The sequence below is a fragment of the Peromyscus eremicus genome, chromosome 7 (genome assembly GCF_949786415.1).
Source record: "Peromyscus eremicus chromosome 7, PerEre_H2_v1, whole genome shotgun sequence".
Lineage (NCBI taxonomy): Eukaryota > Metazoa > Chordata > Mammalia > Rodentia > Cricetidae > Peromyscus > Peromyscus eremicus.
The window spans coordinates 86,707,862-86,728,994 of NC_081422.1; the positions used below are offsets into that span (position 1 = coordinate 86,707,862).

A 21,133-nucleotide genomic window follows, 5' to 3' on the forward strand; every position below is an offset into this window, starting at 1 on the left:
ATTCATTTTCCATTTTATAAAAATTTAAATGTTATTGTAATTTAATATGAAGTTACATATTAAATGTAATTATAACTTACACAAAAGACCTGATGTTCTTTTATAAATACTATCCATTTAAAACCTTTTAAAAAATGTTCCTGTTTCCTTTACCTTAGGGTTAACTATTACTCAACACAGTCACTAGTAAGGAAACAGTAAGTGTGTTTTCTTTCTCTCTTTAGAAAATCAGTATAGTTATATAAATCTACTTCTATACTTTTCATACCAATAATACATTTATAACATAATAATGTATTATAATAATACCATGTATATGTATATATGCACATATATGTGCTTTTGGGGATGAGGTCTCATGATGTAGCCCTGGCTAGCCTGGAACTTGCTATATAGATCAGGCTCTTTGAACTCACAGAGATTCTCCTGCTTCTGCCTCTTGAGAGCTGGGATTAAAGGCTTGTGCCACCACACCCTACCTGGTAAAACTTTTATTGGCAACTTTTAAGTGGCTTCCAGTGAATAAAGGTGATAGGTTTTTTGATTACCCCCCCTCCCCCCATAGTAGATTTCTCTGATGATGCAGTAAGCCAGAGCAAGCCAAATTAAAAAGACCAGGTTTATTGGGCCAAGCGCTCTTGGGTGACTTTCCAGCAGCCCAGAGGTGAGGCTGGTGGGGGTTGAGGGGGAGAGAAATCACCTGGCAGGTCTAGAGACCCGGGTTTAGACCTGTAGACAGACTCTTGAGTTTCGGGGAGGAGCCTGGACATTTGGGAGTCTTTCTGAGGGGGCAGGGTTTGGAGAAGGAGGAGTGGGGCCCACATGGAGTTTCCAGCCAAACTAAAGGAAGTCACAGTTTTTGGGGTTTTTTTTGGCCAAAGGAAGACTCATTTTAAGGACTCAAAAATTTTACAGTGGCACAGTGTTGAAACTATTTTCTCATGAAATGTTTAGCTCCTGTATTCTAATATTTCTAGAATAATTGGTTACTGCTCAGATGTTAAGTAAATGGAACATATATAAACCTCAACAATTATTGACTACAACAACAGTCAAAGACCCCAAATAAAAATTTACAGATCTATTTTTAGCTTGTTTATGTTAGGTCCAAAGTGCCCCCCCCCCATGGCAGTGCTGTTGGCAATGTTCTAAATGACAGTCTGGACTCAGCTAAGGCTGGACTCTGGCCAGGTAAACAGCAGGACTGCTTGCTAGTGGATACTCAAAAACCTCAAGGCCCATTCCTTAGAAATCTTGTGACGGGCAAGCATTTTGCTTGACCGGAAAAGCGATTACTTGATTACTTCCCTTATCCACCCCCTCAATGGTCATGTAGTTCCTGATTAACCCAAAGGAGCCTGCAAGTGATCAAAGTCTTCATCTAGTTTCTAGACTGGTAGGATTCCCTTGCCCCTCTGCCCTGCTCTAACTCCCAGGCAGTTCTGTGGCACATCCCCCCGCCCACACACACACACACACACACACTATTTGTGTCCTTAAATTGGCAAGGCTCTTTCTGCCATTTGCTGTTTTAATCACCCTGAGACCCAGCAGTTCAATACTTAAATAAAGCTTCTTTCCCCTACCCACAGAGTGATCTAGTTGCACGGTTTCACTACACCCTAGTTTACAGTTTTCCCCACGTCTGAGGTGTTGAGGGTGGAACCCAGGGCCTTTTGGAGAGCTAGGTACTCTACCAATTCACTACATCCTTGGCTATGGCTTTCTTTTTTAAATGGAACATAGTCTATCAGTCTAGTTAAGGGCACAACTTACTCTTTAAGGAGTAAAATCTGTCCCATTGCTACAGACCAGTGTTATAGTCTAGAGGTCTTGATGGGGTTCATTTTCTATGCCCGTTGAAGAACAAGCCGGAAAAATCTCAAGCTTGACAGGTAGCCAAGGAGAAAGTTCAAACACAGCGGGCAGAATCAGCATGTGAAGAAAGGCTGTTATTGGGAGTGAGGAAAATGTTGTACCCAGAGTCCCCCAAAGACAATCAAGAGACCAAATCTGACGCAAGAGCAAAGAGTCTTTTTACTGTTGTGAGTTAACCTGGGCCTCTCCGTCCCTCTGATGCAGCAGCAGAGCAGGAGAGACTCTAGAAGCAAGGGGCAGGGTTTTTATAGAGTAAAGCAAGGGGTGGTCTTGGGGGGGAGGCTACAGACTATATAGAAACAGACTCAGGATTGGTTTATGCGAGTGGCAATCAGAATAGTAACTTTTAATTGGCTAGGGTTAGTTGGGTGTTACAGTTATCCATTTTTGGGCAGGTGGAGACAAGTCCCAAGCTTTGTCCTTGAGCTGCCATGGAGGCTGGCCGGCTTAGCACATACTGACTCTGGGGGCTGGCTCAGTGGCCCGGGCTTGGTGCGTCCTATTTCCCTGTCCCTGCTGGCAGGGGCATCAGTGATGAATTGATTTTGTTCATGGCCCTCTCAGAAAATGCTTGCTCAGTCTCAGGGAACTGAAATTGAGGCCTGATCACTGAGAGAAGACTGAGCAGCCTGTTATGGCATCTGCTTGGTCCTTTCAGAAAACACAGGTGGGGGCAGACACAGGGAGGAAAAGACCTGCCAAAATTCGAGTGGGGGTGGGGTGCTCAGGAAGCCAAAAATCCACTCTCTTCTCAAGGGCTGCTTCCTTCCCTAATTTAGGGTTTGTCAGTTTGAAGAAAGACAGGACTGATTGGCCCACAAGGCTGTGTAAACAAGTCCTGAAGAACCCTGGAACTTGTTGAGCAAATTCATCAGCAGGGGGCCTAGAGACAGTGTTAATCTCATTGTCCACCACCACAATTTAAAGCCAAATTCGAAGCAAGCTTTAATTAAATAGTGGCTGGGTAGATGGGCTCTGGCCAGGTCCATCTCTGGTTTTCCAGAAAAATGACCCAAAGTTACGGTTTGCAGAGGCTTCAGTATTTCCCATTAGGTCAAATCAGGGGCAAGCATACATCCTGACGTATTTCCTGCCTGTGAACCTCCTGCCCACATGCAATCAAGCACAGTCAGTACAGATGGGTCAAACAAACTTGTTTAGGGGAGTGGAAACGTGGTTTGTTCTCTCCCATAAACAATCGCCTCCAGCACTTCAGGAACTAGCTGTCCCTGGGCAGGAGGCTTGTAGATCAGAGGTATCTTTGTTTCATAGATCTCTAAGGCACAGTAATTAAAACTTAAAATGTAACTTTGGCTCTCACAATAAGAGAAAAAGGCCACCAGGCCCTTGTTTTAGGTTGCCGGGTTTTTGCCTTGGGTCAGGAATGTGAGGGAGAAAATAGGCCTTTGGAAGTTTGCCATGTTTATTACGCAGCCGAGGCCTTGTTCCCTTCCTGTCTGCCTATCAGGGAATCTAACTACTAGTCCCTCTCTAGAATTTTTATTTGTTAAGAAACTAAAAGAATTCTGTAGTCATTTTGTGGGGAGGAGTAAAGGGAGATAGGAAAAAACAGCCCACAATTATTTTGTGTAAAAGAAAAATGGACTTAGGAAATAAAGTCTGTGATGGCTAACTAAGTTTAGACTTACTATGGATGAAAGACCAAAGAAGCAAAAAAAAAAAAAAAAAAAAAAAAAGCATCCTCAAAGTAAAAAATGCCTCATAATGTAAGTCCCTGGCTTGTACCTCCTGTACCCTAGCAGCCCACTCCCCGACCCCTGGAGATGTTGAAGACTGTTCTTAAAAGCACTGATCTTGTAAAATTTGCTGTTCTAGCAAGATAGTAAGTCATAGGTAAATAAAAAGAGAAACGAAAAGGAAAAGTCATGACTGTTTCTAGGTATGTTGAAGAAGGTTTATTGTAGCTAAGAGGGAGAGCATAAGCCAGAGGCAGAGACATCTGGGAAAGGCCATATCCAACAGGGCTAGAATGAACTGCGCCATGTGAGGGGGAGGGGGAGGGGGAGGGGAAAGGGGCTGCCCACCAGGAGGGGCAGCCTGGGCTAAGAAACTGGCCGAAAAGGTAAAAGGTAGAAGACCAAAAAAAGGGCCAGCTAACCAAAACGGTTGGATTATATAGGAAAGGGCAGTTGTGGGAAGGGCAGCTGGGCTCCTGGGCTGGAGAAGTTTTAGGGTTGTGGGCTGGGTATGCCATCCATACATACCCTGAGGGCAGAAGAGAGGACCTGGTGGCCACCATCTGCTTTGATATGTTAGTAAACCTCGCTCTTTATCCTGCGTTTGAGACCTAATAAGACCAACTACTATTTTCTGCTCTTGGAGTCAGACTTGCCTACTCCGCTCAAAGACTAGGACAACTGCAAGACATACATGTTAAAATTAGACTCTGCCTACAAGGAAACAAACTACATTTAATCTTGTGGCTCTGGACTTTAAAAACCCTGGGCTGATTATGATTAGAAGCTGCAGTTCTGTTGCCGGGAGTAGCCAGCGCCAGTATTTAATAAATCCTCCTCTTATTAAAATTTATTCATGGTCATGGCGAATCTCTGAGCGACTGCAGACCCAGGACAAGTCACGAGGGGACTCTTATCTCAGAGAAACCTATTTATCCGGATGTGAACAACAGCTGTCTCATGATTTTTGACAAAAACATCATAAAGAAAAACAGCACTGGCTGGTCATGGTGGCACCTACTAGTACTCTGTAGGAGAAGTAGGGGATTTGAGGACCACCGGGATAAATCCTCAGACTCTCCCATCCCCAAACAAACAAACCAAGGAGAGCAAATCTAAACAATAAAGAAGAAACGAAAGCATTCCTGAGTCCCAGACTCTGAGGAATGCCGTGGAGGTCAGAGTTAAGGAAATTCCCAGGAGTTCGGAGCTGGGAGGGGGGCGGGCAGTAAGGGCCCCGGAGCTCAGCTCGCGGTTTGGCTGGGCTTCACCTTGGGTGCAGGGGCGTACCCCTCCGGAAGGGATTGAAATCTTTTTATATGCAAAACGCAAAACTCAGGAAACGAAACCTGAGCCACGAGGTCACTTTACAGTGCTCTTCTCCTTCCCTAACTTTAGTGGCGTGTGGCACCTGTCCTTTTCACAGAGGGGCCTGGAGAGCAGAGCCACGGCGGGTTCCAGGATTCGCCGCTCCACAACGGTAAGCCAGCTGCCCTGTCTGTCTCAAGAGGATCTGTGGCCCTCGCAGGACACAGAAAACACAGAAGCCCCAGAAAGAGGAATCTGAGGGTGGAGATGTGGGCTGGAAGTTGGGAAAAGTGTCCTAGACGCCTGGAAAATGGAGGTGGGCATAGGGGCAAGAAAGAGACTGGCTGGAGAGGTAAAACGTAGCTCAGTAAGGTTTGCCTGCAGGTGGGTAGGGGTGTAGGGTTATTTTTCATGCGTCTTTTAACAAGGAGACAGTTCTCCCATTCTCTAGCGTGTCTTTAGAGGGGTCTTTGGTCTTTCCATTTCAGTCTTTAGGTTGTGAATAAGATTTCATGCTAATTCGGGGAGGGGCCCTATCTCAATGGAGGTCATCAGCCTTGTCCTGACATCTACTGCTTACATTTGTAAAAAATGTTAACTGTAGAGACAAAAGGCCAAAATAAAAATGCCCCCCTCACCCCGAATAATTAGTCCTTGACTACTAGTAGCTGGACCCGGTATTTGTGAGAGCACACACAGACATTAGAGATTAACTTCTAATGGCCCAGACACCTCCAAGGGCCACCCTCAAGAAGGACAGTTAGTGCTATAAAACATATTACTTAACAAGACGGTGGAGTGCACACAGTTAAAATGCACAGAGCGTGCATGTTAACACCAAGTAACTTGTTTTTTTTTCACGTGACAGGGTTTCTCTGTGAAACAGTCCTGGCTCTCTTGGAACCCACTCTGTAGACCAGGCTAGCCTTGACCTCACAGAGATCCGTCGTCCTCTCTCTGTCTCCTCCTGTGCTGCCACCCCCCCCCCTTCCCTTAACTGTTCTTATCTATTTCAGACATCCATTCCCTCTCAGGAGGGTCATTCTCTGTGAGAATCTGCTTGTTTCTGTCTCTCTTGAAGCAGATGTTATTAAACTTTTTAAAAATATCAATTCTGGTCTGGTGACTGCTTCTACCTCCTACTCTGCTTGTCATTAACCTGGCCAGAGTATACGGTTTGTACAGGGTGTTTTCAGACATTCCCCATGCCATTTGTGACACAGGATGCCAAGATACAGATGTTCATATGTCATAAATAATGCCTAGGAAGTAGTAGATGGCTCTTTTCTGCTCATTTTTCTCTTCATGCCTAGCAGCCGATACCACATCCTGCTTCAAAAGATCCCATCAGGCCCCAGTTCAATTTAGTAATACTGCTTCACAGTTCAGTGGAACTCTGAATCAAGGCCAGCATGGAGGTATATCAGAGGAAAAAGTCACAAATCCCACTAGCTATTGAACAGTAAATGTTAATGGAGCCCACACTGTGCTTGGCATTCTAGAATGCCAGATTCACAGGAAAGGCACAGAGGTAGAAAGGAGTGGGTGGATTAGCTCACTAGCTTTCCACTCAGGCTTTCTGAATGTGACCTTCTCTCCACTGCTTCATATCTCCAGACCCTGAATTTCTTCATGTATACCCCTCTCAGCTTGTTGTAGAAATTGTGGAACTAGTACAGACCTAAAGGATTAAATTGGTTTTACACCAGTTGTTGTGGAATATTATTTTAAGGTGTGTTACTTTTGTTTATGTTGCACTTGTTTAACTCTGTGAAGCTGTGTTACTGTGCCTGTCTAAAACACGTGATGGTCTAATAAAGAACTGAGGGCCAATATCCAGGCAGGAGAAAGAATAGGTGGGGCTGGCAGGCAGAGAGAATTAACAGAGGAGGAATCTGGGAGGGGGGTAGAAGGAAGTAGCCAGAGAAGGAGGAGGACCAAGGGGCCAGCCACCCAGCTACACAACCAGCAACAGGGTAAGAAAGAAAAGTATACAAAAATAGAGAAAGGTAAAAGCCTAGAGGCAAAAGATGGGCAGGCTAATTTAAAGTTAAGAAAAGCTGGCAAGAAACAAGCCAAGGCCAAGCATTTTTAAGAATAAGCCTCCGAGTGAGATGTATTTGGGAACCCAGTGGCAGCCCCCCCAGCCCTCCACCCCCCCCCCCGAGAGAGAGCAAAAACAACAACAATGGACTTAAAATATAAGTTGTTAGAATAGATGCTACCACTTCATAAAGGACTGAGTGAGAGCTGGCTTTTATTATGTAAATATTTAAATACTTAAATAGGAAATGTTTGTGTAAGTGCATGTGTGTGCCCATTTGTCCTAGCTGATATATAATCTACATTCAAAGTTTATGAATAAAAGTCTCTAAGATGCTATCTACAGTTGTTCCTAAGCATATTTGCTTCATCTTAGAATGTGAAAGTGGATTTTGTTAGAAAGTTTTACTGTTTTAAAGCATACATTTGCATTTAGCCAGATTTCTCCACTAGAGCACTTCTAGCTTGTACCGTGTTCCCAAGGCATCTTCTAGCCCAAATTTGCTAAAACACAACTATTCTGGCTCCATAGGACAGTCACCCAAACCACAGTTGAACAGCTCACGTGCGTGTCTTTTTAGATGTTAACCTATCAAATGCACAAACTGTATCTACAAACATTGCCAGGAGTGCATGAACATTATTTGACTTGCAACTTATTTTCATTAATTTTGCCTCAATCTCCGACCTACTGTCTCCTCTTTCCCTCAATATAGTGTCTCATTCTCACTTACTGGTGGGACATTAGAGACTTAGTATTCTGGCGATGGCCTCAGGAACAGAAGAGAGTGTTGGCAAAGTAAGCTGTAATGGGTTACAAACCTTGGGCCCTAATCATGTAAACTGGTTTATCTTGAATCACTTGGGATGGGAAATTTTGTTTTTAGATGCTTAGCTAGTAATTTCTCATTAAGTAGCCGAAACCTACTTTTTACTTATTTGATTGGCATGATAGTTTTATGATATTTCAGAAATACTTTTTGGAAGCTGTAAAAGAATTTCTTGATTTCTGGGGCATGGGTTGAAAAGCTTTACTAAACCATGAATTGTGCAGACAAGTCACAACCCCCACAGCATTCTCCCTCTCCTTGCTGGGAGAGTGTAAAAATTATGCAGTAGCTCAGAACATGAGTATAGCCTTATGGTTTTTTAACAAAATGATGCCTCAGCTTCCCCTGAACATCTTCCATGGTTCAGAAGATGTGTGTGATCATCACATTGTGCCTAAAATCCTGTTCCGGTGCTATGACGATTCATGTGGCATGGAACACAGGATAATTCTACCTGAAACTTCAGGAATACATCATGGATATTTCTTCTTTTCCTGAAGTTTTTTTGTAATTCTTTTTCTTTCATGGGAGGTATTTTATAACAATCATATAAATATTAACCAGTTCATTAAGCCAGATGTATACCTAGCTGTTTTCAAACCCGAGTGACATGCCTGAGGATAGGTCCATGAAGACGGAGAAAACTGCCAGGCCATGGTGTCACAGGCCTTTAATCCCAGCACTTAGGAGACAGAGCACGCGGATCTCTGAGTTTGAGGTCATCGTGGTCTACAGAAGGAGTTTCAGGACAGCCAGGGCTACACAGGAAATCCCTGTCTTGAACCCTGCCTCCCCCCAAAAAGATGGAGAAAAACAAAAGATCATTATAGTAGCACACAAGAGGGAACACAAAGCAAGCCTTGACTGAGTATCTGGCTTTATTCATCAGGCACAGAGTTGCTCATTTTAATTGGCCCATGTGCAGATAACACTTACAAAAGCACCTAGAACTTGGAAGCACAACTCCTGGCGTACCATTTTTAATGCTTGTGATGTTGTGTTACTGCTGCATTTAAAATCTGTAGTACAGTGAAGACATATATTGCTGCGCTTTCACAATAGGTTCTCTCCCTCAGTAACTTACATGCAAAGACGCATAGGAAGAAGGAAAGAGGAGCATGAACTAATGGACATACTTTAGTCTGATCTGTGCGAAGAGTGAGCAATTCTCACGGCGCAAGAGTAAACACTGCTTATTCTCATTGGTGCACAGAAGGCAGAGACCACCAACTACTTAAGATCCACCTGACACACAGTTTCCAGATTCCCATCCTTCCAGCATGTTCTCAGTTTCTAACTTGGAATAGACTTCTCACCTTAACATAGCTAAACATAAGCTGAGATATTTTTAAACTAGAAAAGAAGTATTTCCACCTCATATATACGGATGTAAAGCCAGATGCTTTTCTGTGTCCCACCTGGTCCCTCCTGGTCCCGCAGCCGCTTATAAATTAATCGTTCAGAGGCTTGATATTAACTACAAACTGGCCTATTGCTCACACTTATTACTAACTAGCTCTTACAACTTAAATTAACCCATTTCTGTTAATCTTAAGTATTGCCACGTGGCTGTGGCGTTACCGGTCTGCTGGCATGTGGCTCCTTCTGCAGCTGAATGGCATCTGCCAGACTCTGCCTTTCTTCTCCCCGCCCACTTCTATCTTGCCTTGCCATAGGCCAAAGTAGCTGTATTTATTAACCAGTGGGAACAACATATACTCACAGAGTACAGAAAGACATCTCACATCAATAAAGTCCAAAAATTATAATCCTAATTCAACTGTTAACTGAACTGAAAATAAAAAAATAATTAAAAATTTTTAATACAAAATAAGGAAAACTTGCCTACACCTCTCCTTGTAGAAATCATTTATGAGTTACCTTTAGATATACTTTGGTGCTTTTCTGACATGAAGGTAAGGTGAGAATGATGGGCAGTAATCCATAAAATTACTGTTAAAATTTGTTGAAGTTAGCCAAGCATCATCAGTAAAGAAAGCTATCTTTAAAAAAGAGGGGGTGGGGGGATAAATTGAAACATTACAAACAGGTTGAGTATGTTCTGTTCATAAGGGACACTACCCATTTCTGCCCCTGGTTCACTGGACTCTCCCCAAAGGCTTTCAGAAAATTGTTAACCATCATGGGCCAGCCACCAATTTCTAGTCTTTCTGAAAAACCCAGCATGGGAAGAGGGTCAAACCCAAAGGAGTAACTGGCTAGATGAGGCTATACCAGATAGCTGAAGACTAGTCTGTGGATCTGAGTGTGTAGCCCAGGACACCTTGATTGAGCTGAGTCTGTCAGCTTGTCTGTTTGTGACATGCTAACAGAAGGTCTTCTAGTCTAGGACTGTTTAAATCATGGACAAACACTGTGAATAGTTTCAGTATTCTCCCTATTAAGTTAAATCTATTTGCCTGTTTTCTGCCACAATGTTTTATCCTTTATTCTTTGTTTTGTTTGCTTTGTTTATGCTACAGAATCTAATGCCTATTTCAATATTTCAATAACAGAGAAGATATATTGCAAAAATATTCAATGCCATGAATTTTTTCCTTAAAGCCTTTGGGAAAGCTAAGTATTAGGTGTGTTGGTGAGCATATTGTATATGTAGAATGCATTTCAGATGGGATAGTTTTATGCTTCTGTGTACATCTTATGTACACAAGGTTTATTCTAGTCAAACAAATTTAAAAAAATGATTAACTGTAAACAGCTAGTCCATTCTAACCAGTCCTCAGATTCATGCCTTTGTATATTTTCATAGCACTGATTTGAGTGAGCACCAGTCATAATGCTCTGCTTTTTCTCTCAGGAAATTTTTAAATAAAATGTGTCTATCAAATGCTAACAAAAGAGTTTTTGCCTTATTAGACTTTTAATGTTCTCATCTAAGGAGAACAAAAGGCTTTTCTGAAATGAGCTTAATTTTTTTCCTTTTGTCTTTGTTGAAATGGCAATAAAATGATGCATCTCAAATCAACCTAGCCTTGATGGCTAGATAGACCGTCTCCCTCATATTTCCCCCAAGGAGTTGATCTTCATTAACAACTACAGCATTGACTTCATGTAAAATTCCACAAAAGGCTTTAAAACGTAAACTTACGTTGACCGAAGTTACTTTATATATTAGAAACTTTATGGTGATTCACTTCAATTTAGAAAGATTCATTTGGCTAAGGTCACATTTAATTCTTTTGTTTCACACACACGCAGTTGTATGTGCATGCATATGTATGTATGTGTGTGTTAATATGCCTAAATAGAAATTTTGCATAAATGAGAATTATGCATATAATGCACAAATAGGAAAATATGTATGTAAAAGGAAGGTGATAGCTTCAAGATAAATCGATAATCCAGTTATTTTATGTTACTGGTACAGAAATTAACCTGCAATTATTATATTTTTGGTATACTTGAACATCTGCCCATTATCTTAATTTCTCTTTATCAATTCCTCTTGGGATTCCTGAAATTAGAATCCTTTCTTTGCTACCTAAACCCCAGAGACTATGAGTTCCCGACTCACTGAGACCATCTGGTCCTAGTTATATGCGTGCAATTTATATCATTCAAAAGGTGAGGATTGTTACAGGGCACCACAGTGTGTTATTCAGTTCAGCACAGATACCATCAGAGCTGGAGTGTGTTTTCTTTAGATGTGCTCTGAGACCCAGTATGAGGGTGGGGGCTACAGGCAAGACTTCAACAGATTGGAGAGCTAAGTAAGCATCGAGGCCACTCGTCTACAGCAGAGAAGTAGGTTCTAACAGAATGGCCCATGGTATTTCAGAGATCTGTGACAACTTAGGATATATTAAAGGAATTTGGGCAAGGGATTCTTTGTTTCCTGAATTTATGTGGTTGCCATGGATTCTGTACTGCTAAAGCTGTTATGAAACAATTTGATGAGAAGAGTGGCTTCAGTCTAGTCTTCCTCATGAACACACATAAATGAATGAGTGGAATGACATTTAAAAGTCCACAGAAGAGTTACACTCAGAAAATACCAGTTTAAAAGCCAGACTGTTTCCTTCTATGTTAAGGCCATGTTTCTATAACTCAACAATGGAAACATTTGAATTTACGGTCAGTAACCCGACAAGAAGTGGAAGAGAAAATAAAGTAAGTATTATGACTACTAGATCACAATTTCTGTAATGACAGAGTCGTCGTCACCCAGAGTGTAATCAAAAGTAATACAGAAGACACTCCTTCGTATTTATTGATACTTGAGATGGGTAAATGACTCACTAGAGAGACATGACTATGATGTAGTAGGCTGAAACATTTGTGCATATAGTAAGATGATTCAAGCCATAATATACAGAAGATAACATGGTAATATGCTACTTGACAATAACTGAATAGTATAGTTTTCAGAAATCAGTTACCTATAACTTAGAAACTTTGTACACTTCAGCCCCAACAGTGCAGGTTCAGGGTAAGCATAAAAATGGCAATACAGAAGGGTATGTACTAAAGATTTGTTTTGTTTTCTTACCTGTGTGTATGTGTGTGTGACTATGTGTGCAGATACCCCCAGAGGCCAAAAGAGTGTTAGATCCACTGGAACTGGAGTCTCAGGCAGTTGTGAACTGCCCATTGCTGGTATCAGAACTTGAGTCCTCTGAACAAGCAGCAAGTGCTCTTAACAATTGAGACATCAGGACCCTAAAGTTAATTCTCAAGACAGTGATTACAAGCCACTTAATTCATAGTTTAATAAACGATTGTCTTCAGTTTGTACTCTCCTGGGAGGAGTTAACGGAGGAATTGGAGTGAATATAACAAAACTACATTGTATGAAATTCTCAAAGAGTTCATGAAAATAGTTATTAAAAAGCAATCCACACTTCTAGCTGTACCATCACCACATACAGGGAGTTTTATTACTTTCTACACGGTCTATGTACGCGTACTTTTAAAATTATCTTGGTTCTGATGTCACATATGAAAAATCCTGGGGATTCAGCCTCAGTCCCAGAGCTGCCTCAAGCTACCTAGAAGAGAAGTTGCTGCAAACGGGATTCTGTTACATGCTGGCTCCGCTGCAGGCACAACTTGATGTGTTGACTTGACTTTGCATGTTTCAGTTCAGCACCGCACATTATCTTAGCACTGTGCACTCTCTTCCCAACGCACATCTCACTTAAGCTGATAAACATGTACCTCTCTCTGAATTGCAGGCATACAAATGGAGGCTCCTCCTCGCCCAGGAACACATTTGCCAGCTGGGTATGCCCCTCAGTATCCACCAGCAGCATTCCAAGGTAAAATACTTGTTGCAGAAGAAAAAAAAATAGCACTAACCAATTGATGTTCCCAAGAGAGAAAGAGGTGATGACTACGTCTTTATTTTAGTAACTATTGTTCTTAAAATTGCATTGAAGAAATGTTAGTGACCTAGGTTTTTGTTTTGTTTTAGACTATACATGCTTTCGAAATGAATATTTTTTATTTATAAAGGACAGTAAACGTTATGAAGAACTAATGCAATACACAAATTTATATTCACTCATGAAATATAATATTGTTAATAAATTAAATATTGATACAGATAGTAAGTAAATGTTTTGTTGGCTGTTCGTCTGTGCTGAAAATTGCTTCATGTGATGATATTTAGGAGATTTAACTGTGGGTGTTTTTGAACTGTGAAGTATTTAGAATTAATTGTACTCAATGAAAAATAACAGAAACACAAAACTGGAAGCGGCTTACAACAGAAATGTCACCATTTCATAGAACCCTTATTTTCATGTTGTAATGCATACGAAGGCTTTACTCCTTTATACATACGGCCCCATTCTTCAGTCACACATAATACATACTAGATGTTCATTTATCTTTTCAAAAAGTAACCTATTTCAGAGGCCTGGGAAATGCAATTGTCAGCATTACTGGACTTTTGTAAATGCCAATGCTGATGGTGTACCCAGCTTTTCCAGTCACAGGCTATCCAGATCCTCAGTGAGCACACTGGGGATTAATATCAAAGGTGTTCTGGTTGAGCAGAAGGGTACATGCGCTTCGTTTTCTTTTCTGAGTAAACAGATTGGCTTGGGAGTTGAATGGCCTGTGTAATTGTCTTAGAAAATTCCCTGTGGGTCTTGGGTCTTATCCAGATGTTTGCAATTAAAGGAACAGGAGCTGGCTAAGCTCCAGAGCTCTAAGGCAGCACTTCACAACCATGGCTGTCATTAATTTTCATTTAAAAATACTAATACAGAGAACATTCACAGGGCAATTAAACCACACCTCTGAACAATGGCTGGTAATTTCCAAAAAGCCAGGTGGTTCTAATGTGAGGAGGCCTGGGTGGAAAACGTCTGTTCTCATAGATACAGTACTTGGAGAATTCCTAGACTGTCCATAATTCAACCTAGGCGCCCACAGAACAGTTTAATTAACCTTATATCTAATTGAAAGTAGGCATACATGTTAAATTCAGTCAGTATCAGTCATGGAGTATACTAGAAAAGGTAGCTTGGTTTAGGAAAGACGAAAAATCTGTTCTTCCACCCAAAAAGCTGAGAACTGGAAATGATTAACTGCCCTGTGATCTCTTGGGCCAGGCCATATTGAGCTCATACAACCAGGACAGGAGGTGACTAATAATCTAAATGACCCTTATAGCCAGAGTCTTCCCCCAAACTCTCGCAATCAGAACCAGAGGTGACTAATAGCCCAGATGACCTCTAAGCTATCTGTTTGACCAAGACTAGGCCAGTCCCTCTGTAGGCCCTTAAGCTAGTACATGCAGTATATCCCTAGAACCCATCTTCTTGGAAGAACCACCAACTTCCTGTGTTGAGTTTCGAAGTAATTATGCTTCCTTGTGCAATGGGGATTGTATTACACCAGGAAATTATTTCCAAATTGTACTGTGTAGATGGATTTTTCTTTGGGCCACCAGCTTACAAATAATGACATGGGAGACTTACTATTAACTATAAAAGCTCTGCCTTAGCTTATGTTTTTACCTACCTAGTTCTCATACCTTAACCCATATTTTTCAATCTATGTTTCGTCAAGGGGCTTGATACCTCATCTCTCTGTACTACCCAAAATTCCCGTCTACCTCTCCTGCCTTGCTATCGGCCGTTCAGCTGTTTATAACACCAGTCAGTCACAGCAATATATCTTCACGCAGTGTACAGAAATCTCAAAAACAATACTGGGCTTAAATACATTGGAAATAAACCGCCTGCTATTAGACTCCTGGAAGTCTAATTCAGGTTGATGAAGTCAATATGCACCAGGTTACCATTTTTATCTCTTTGGCATGGTTTGTGTCCCTGTGTGACACCTGCAGGGACCCCCTCAGTCCTCCTGAAGCAAACAGCAATAAAGGTCATGAATGGGGGATAGAGATTTATGTACTTCTGGTAAAAATTAATGCATTCAATAAAAAAAATAGTTTTAGAGGCCCCTCCAAAAATTAAAATGGAACTATCACATTCCTTCATAAAGGAATCTGTCAGCATACCACAGGTAAACATTTATCCATTCTTATTATTATACTATTTGTAATAGCCAAAGCATGGTGTCACCCTAGATGCTTGTCAACAGATGAATGAAGAACATGCACACACACATACAGGTTTTATTCAGTCTGAAAGAAGAGTGAAATGTCATTTGTAGAAGATGGATGAAACTACACAGCACCATATTAAGAGATACAAACCAGGCTGGGTGTGGTGGTGCACACCTGTAATCCCAGCACTTGGGAGGCAGAGACAGATGATAGATCTCTGTGAGTTTGGCCTACATAGCAAGTTAAAGATCTGCCAGCCAGGGCAGTACAGTAAAACCATCTCAAAAAACAAATATGAAAAAACAAAACAAAACAATAACAAAAAAACAGAGAGAAGGAGAGAGAGAGAGAGAGAGAGAGAGAGAGAGAGAGAGAGAGAGAGAGAGGCCAAATTTCCAAAAACAGATATCCCTATTTTTTTATTACTACTTTTGTGTGTGGAATGTAGATTTTAAAACATGTCTATATGAGATCAAAAGCAGACTCAGCTATTTGGGGCACTAGTCAGAACCCAGTGGGAAGATACAGGGTGATACACAAGAGAGTGATGGAAGATAAATTGTGAGCCAAGGAGGTGATATGATATGTTAATGTCCCCATGCAACGTGTTACTTTGTCTGCTAATTTAGTTTTTAAATTGTTGTGATCTTCACTCTGTTGCTCTAAACTGTGTATGTGCATGCATGCATGTGTGTGCTTGTGCACATGGATGGTGCATAAGTAGGAGCTATAAAGAGAGAGAGCATATTGTAGTTCATTTCAGAGGTCAGATTAAAAAAAAAAATCGTCTAAAACCCAATAACCAGATAGAAAATCAGTATGATCCAGAGTCACTCCGTTGTGACAGAAACACCTGTGCATCTGGCTTAGGTCTCATTATGTGGTGATATCTAATTTCATAATCTTCCTACACGTAATTTCATGCTTCTTTATGAATGAATAAACCATTATTCATAACCATATTTAGATTCATAATATCTGTAGCTATGTCCCTATTTATGCCTGTGTGTGTGTGGTGAATTTTCTTCATCATCTGTTGGTAGGCTGATTGTACATCTTAGCTTATATGAATAGTACAACAATAAACTTGGTTATTTATTCTTCATACCTATAATTAGAAGCAAGTATAAACCACAAATACTTCATTGAAAAGTCTTCAACATCGTAGACCAGAACTTCTGAGTGGAGAGGTTGCAGGATACTTTTCCATAAATTGATACCTTTTCTCTATGAAGTTGCAAATCATTTTTTTTTTTTTTGCTCATATTTCAGGACCTCCAGAACATACCGGACACCCCACCCTCCAAACTGACAACCAGAGTCTCCAGTCTGGTTACTCAGGGCCTCGGGCTGGCTACACAGTCTTAACAGCTGGCAGTGAAGGTTATAATGCAACCCAGCTTCCTATTCAAAATAACCAGACTATCGTCCTTGTTAATACCCAGTGGATGCCAGCACCACCACCTCTTTATAACTGCCCACCTGGGCTAGAATACTTAAGTCAGGTAAATCCGGATCCTCAGAACTCACAAAAGACAGAACTATATTTCTATTTCTAATTGACTTGGACAACAAATGAATAATTCACCAAAGCATAACATTTTCCTCTGTGTCTTCTGGTTGCTCATAATTCCCCTAGAGGAAGTTCACTTGATAAGTGAAATATGAGATAATTGTATTTTCTTTTCCTGTGAGTTCAGCCTATGATAATAGCCAACAGGAAGTATTTATTGTACATTATTCCAGTCATTGTCCCAAGTACAATCCTCACAGAAAATATGTGATGTGTGCACAAGATAATTATCACCGTTCTTTGGAAGCGGAAACTAGTATCAAAAGATGTTAACTCCTTTGTTGAGGCTCAAAAACCAAGGAACAGTCACTGTGATTACTTTTTAAATGTGGACTTTGGTAATGAGCACAAAAGCCTTTTACCCCAAGACTGACCTACAGCCTTGGAATTTGAGAAAAGAATATTTTAAAAAAAATTTATTATTATCTTTAGGTGATACCTAAAAAAGAGAAATTTTTAAATTTTTTTCTTTGTTTCTGTTGTTGATGGGTTTCTGTTGTTGTTGTTTGTTTGTTTTTGTTTTTGTTTTTTGAGACAGGGTTTCTCTGTGTAGCCCTGGCTGTCCTGGAACTCACTCTGTAGACCAGGTTGGTCTTGAATATGAGATCTGTCCTCCTCTGCCTCCCAAGTGCTAGGTTCAAAGGTGTGCACCACCACTGCCCAGAAAGAGTAATTTTTTTCATATATGTAGTTTTATAGACTATAAAGCTGCCTTTATTCTTTAGAAAATTCAATATTGTAAATGTCTCCAGTGAGGGAAGAAAGTCAGGGTTTTGCTAAACTATAGTTCAGTGATGATGAGCTTTAGCAAAAATATGAAGTGTGAAAAGGCAGTGAGGTAAAAGGGCTGTGAAGTTCACCCAGTCTATGAACACATCCAGAGGACCCTGTCATAGCCAAGCCATCTCCAGTCTGTCCGGCACACATGGTACCAACATGTCCTGTGTGTGTTCAAACATCAGACTTGGAAATGTTCAGTCATTGTGAATGCTCAGCCATCAAGGGGACGTCGTTATCAATTGATACACACCCATGGCTAGGGAAATTGCAGAGAAGGAGACAGAGATAATGTAGAAGTAGGAGAATAAGGAAGAGTGCTGTGGAATGCTATCTTTTGGATGTAGTACGAATATTGGACTCATGAACTCACAGCAGCTGTGTTTACCTACAAAGACCTGAACAAGATGAGCCAAGCAGAATTCCTCCACTGAAGCTGGAAGGGATCCTGAGTCCTCATCCCTAACTGAGGAGCTCTGGACACTTGATAGCTGCTGGGGAAGGGAACTCGCTCTTTGGGTGTGATCACTGGTAGACTTCCCATCCTCCAGTGGATGCCTCCACACCTATGTACAGATGGGCAGCACTAATTGGACTAAGTGAAGTATTTAAATAGAAGAAAGAAGAGAAATTTTCAGTCCTAATTGTGATCTTTAAAAAAATAGACATATTTTAATCAAGGCAAATAAAATATTGAGGAAAAGTATCACTTACACGTGATAGCTTCCTATAAGAAAATGATTTGAATAGATAAATAAATTCTCAATCTCGTCTTCTGGCAAGAACATTGTTTTGTAATTTATGGGAATTCCATTATAAATCAGCTTTATTTGACTTACAAATTCTTGCCTTTGAAATGAACAATTTAAACAAACTGGTACGGGTCTGGAGAAATAGCTCAGAAATTAAGAACAGTTCCTAGTCTTGCAGAGGACCCAGGTTTGATTTCCAACACCCAGGTTTGATTCCCAGCACCCACATGGCCACTTAGAACCATCTTCAGCTCCAGTTCCAGTGAGTCTGTCTCCTACTTCTGGCCTTTGCAAGTACTGCATACAAGGAACACACATACATATAGGCAAAACATTCATACACATAAAAATAAATATAGCTTTAAATAAATTTGTGTTAAAATATAAAAATTTAATGCTATACCAAATAGAATGCAAAGTGTGAAATGTTGCTCCTCCTGAGAATTGATAGATGACTCCATGCACATTCTCTTTTCCGGAACAGATAGATCAGATTCTGATTCACCAGCAAACGGAACTTCTGGAAGGTGTGTATCCGTTGTATTGATGGTATTTCTACAAACAGGAGCCGTTTATACAGTCATGGGCCTGCCAGTTGCCTCTCCTACAGCACTCTTTTGTGGAAGGTTCAGCTAAGAGGCTACAGACATCTCTCTTCACTGTAAAGAAATTATGAATGTCATCTCCTGTCCACTTGTGAGAAGTAGGAGTCGGGTGATCAAAACGTCCTGTGCTGGACATGTGTTCCCATGAGATCTCACTATTAGAAAGGAAACAATCAATGCTTGTGCTCTTTCTCTGCTTGTACTAAGCTGGCCTCGCCCTTCACCTAACTCCTAGCATTTAGCCCCTCTCTGCCAATGTGTGACCAACTTGAGACTTGAGTGGAACCTCAGGCAATGGTTTGGCTCCCAGAGTGAATGGTCCTTAGGAATTAGGACAGTGATGATCCTTTGTAAAGTCTTTGTTAGTAACCCCAGCTTCTGCTGGAAGTACAGAGGAGGTCTGTAGAATCTGTACATTGTGGGCTATGGATTCCCAGCTGAGGTGCAACACGTTTGTTGTCGGAGGGACTGAGCACAGCTCCCCAAGGCAGCTCCTCACAGAACGCTTCTGGAGTGCTTCCAGATGCTTCCTTGGGTCCAGTGTCCCCAGATGCAAAAATAACTTAAGACACTGCTACGTACATCACCACACCTACCAGAAGGCAGCCAGGAAAGATGTATGAATGAGCGTCCCCTTCTAGCTAGTGAGGCATTATGAAAAGTTGGCTGGAATCTAGAAAACACCTGTGCTGGAAGGCCAGCCCCAGCGATTCACAGGTCCTGAGAAGAGGTAAGGTGTCACAAGGAAAGAAGTGAGTCAGGCACGATGATGGGGAGAATATTGCTGACTGACTAGCAATCAGGTTGCTTCTTTATTTATACAGATTCATTAGAAAAAGACAGACTCACGATTTTTCAAAGGATATAGATTACATCATTTTATCTCTGGACATTTGTTTGACTTTCTATAACATGTCCAGGGTCTTGGGTCAGTTATAATTAATAAGTACAGATAGAACTGATTTTGCTTTTATCATAGTCCCATAGCCCCATTTCAAAGAACCTATAGACTATTTTTGGTAGGGCAAGAATACTTAATATATAACAGCCAGTTTCCATGGCCTGATGTCCTGTTCACTTCCAGCTTCACTCTCCGTTTTCACATCTGTGCTTTTAGAAAAATCCTTCTCAGGCTGGAGAGGTGGCTCAGAGGTTAAGAGCACTGTTTGCTCTTCCAAAGGTCCTGAGTTCAATTCCCAGCAACCACATGGTGGCTCACAACCATCTGTAATGAGATCTGGTGCCCTCTTCTGGCCTGCAGGGATACGTGCAGACAGAACACTATACATAATAAATAAAAAATGTTTAAAAATACAATCTTTCTCATTGCTTTTGCTCAAATAGAGTGGAAAGGTATATATGTGTACCTTGATCAATAGTTTGAGGTATGTATATGTGTATGTGTGTGTATACACACACATACACATACACACACAGACTATAAACATAATCACTCTGTAAGCTTCAAAGTAAAACTCTGCCAGATGAGAAGACTGGGCATTTATCCACACACCTAGCCCCTCCTTCTCCCTCAGCACTCCACCACCACAGACACTTAAGCCCCCTTATGATAGTCCATGGAGGTGGAGATGGAGCTTGCTCCCTTAGGAAGTCTCACACTACGCATGATGTCCTTTTTACCCTAATCTTCTCCTTTCCCACTGCCGTGTCCTGAGTTCAGATCATCTCTGCACTGCTTGTCTCCCATTTCCCACTGTTCCCTGCAGCCTCAGGCACACCTTCCCACTGCTACCTTAGGAGAGAGCCACTGTTCCTAACAAAGTGGTGAATGTGGTTTCCCCTGTGTGTTTTCAGTCTTAACAGGCTTTGAAACAAATAATAAGTTTGAAATCAAGAACAGCCTTGGGCAGATGGTTTACCTAGCTGTGGAAGATACTGACTGCTGTACTCGAAACTGCTGTGAAGCAGCTAGACCTTTCACCTTGAGGATCCTGGATAATCTGGGCCGAGAAGTCATGACTCTGGAGAGACCCTTGAGATGCAGTAGCTGTTGCTTCCCTTGCTGCCTCCAGGAGGTCAGTGTGAAGTTCCCACAGCAGCCGAGAGGGAGTGCAACAAGAGTTTTCAAGAATGCATTAAACCTGGACTGTGTGGCTATGGTTACAT

General features: G+C 41.4%; 1 protein-coding gene across 2 annotated transcripts in view; it reads left to right on the forward strand.

Annotated features, from left to right (window-relative positions):
- The window catches only part of Plscr1 (phospholipid scramblase 1), a 44,301-nt gene that overhangs the window by 15,834 nt on the left and 7,334 nt on the right, over positions 1 to 21,133 (forward strand). Inside the window, exons 1-4 of one of the 2 annotated variants that reach the window (XM_059268362.1) lie at positions 12,929 to 13,035; positions 16,572 to 16,804; positions 18,886 to 18,928; positions 20,822 to 21,042. The exons of the other annotated variant lie outside the window; for it this stretch is intronic. Coding sequence (XP_059124345.1) covers positions 12,960 to 13,035; positions 16,572 to 16,804; positions 18,886 to 18,928; positions 20,822 to 21,042 — 573 coding nt within the window. The 5' untranslated portion in view covers positions 12,929 to 12,959. Of the gene's footprint in view, positions 1 to 12,928; positions 13,036 to 16,571; positions 16,805 to 18,885; positions 18,929 to 20,821; positions 21,043 to 21,133 lie in introns of those variants that run through there. 2 annotated transcript variants of the gene reach the window in all.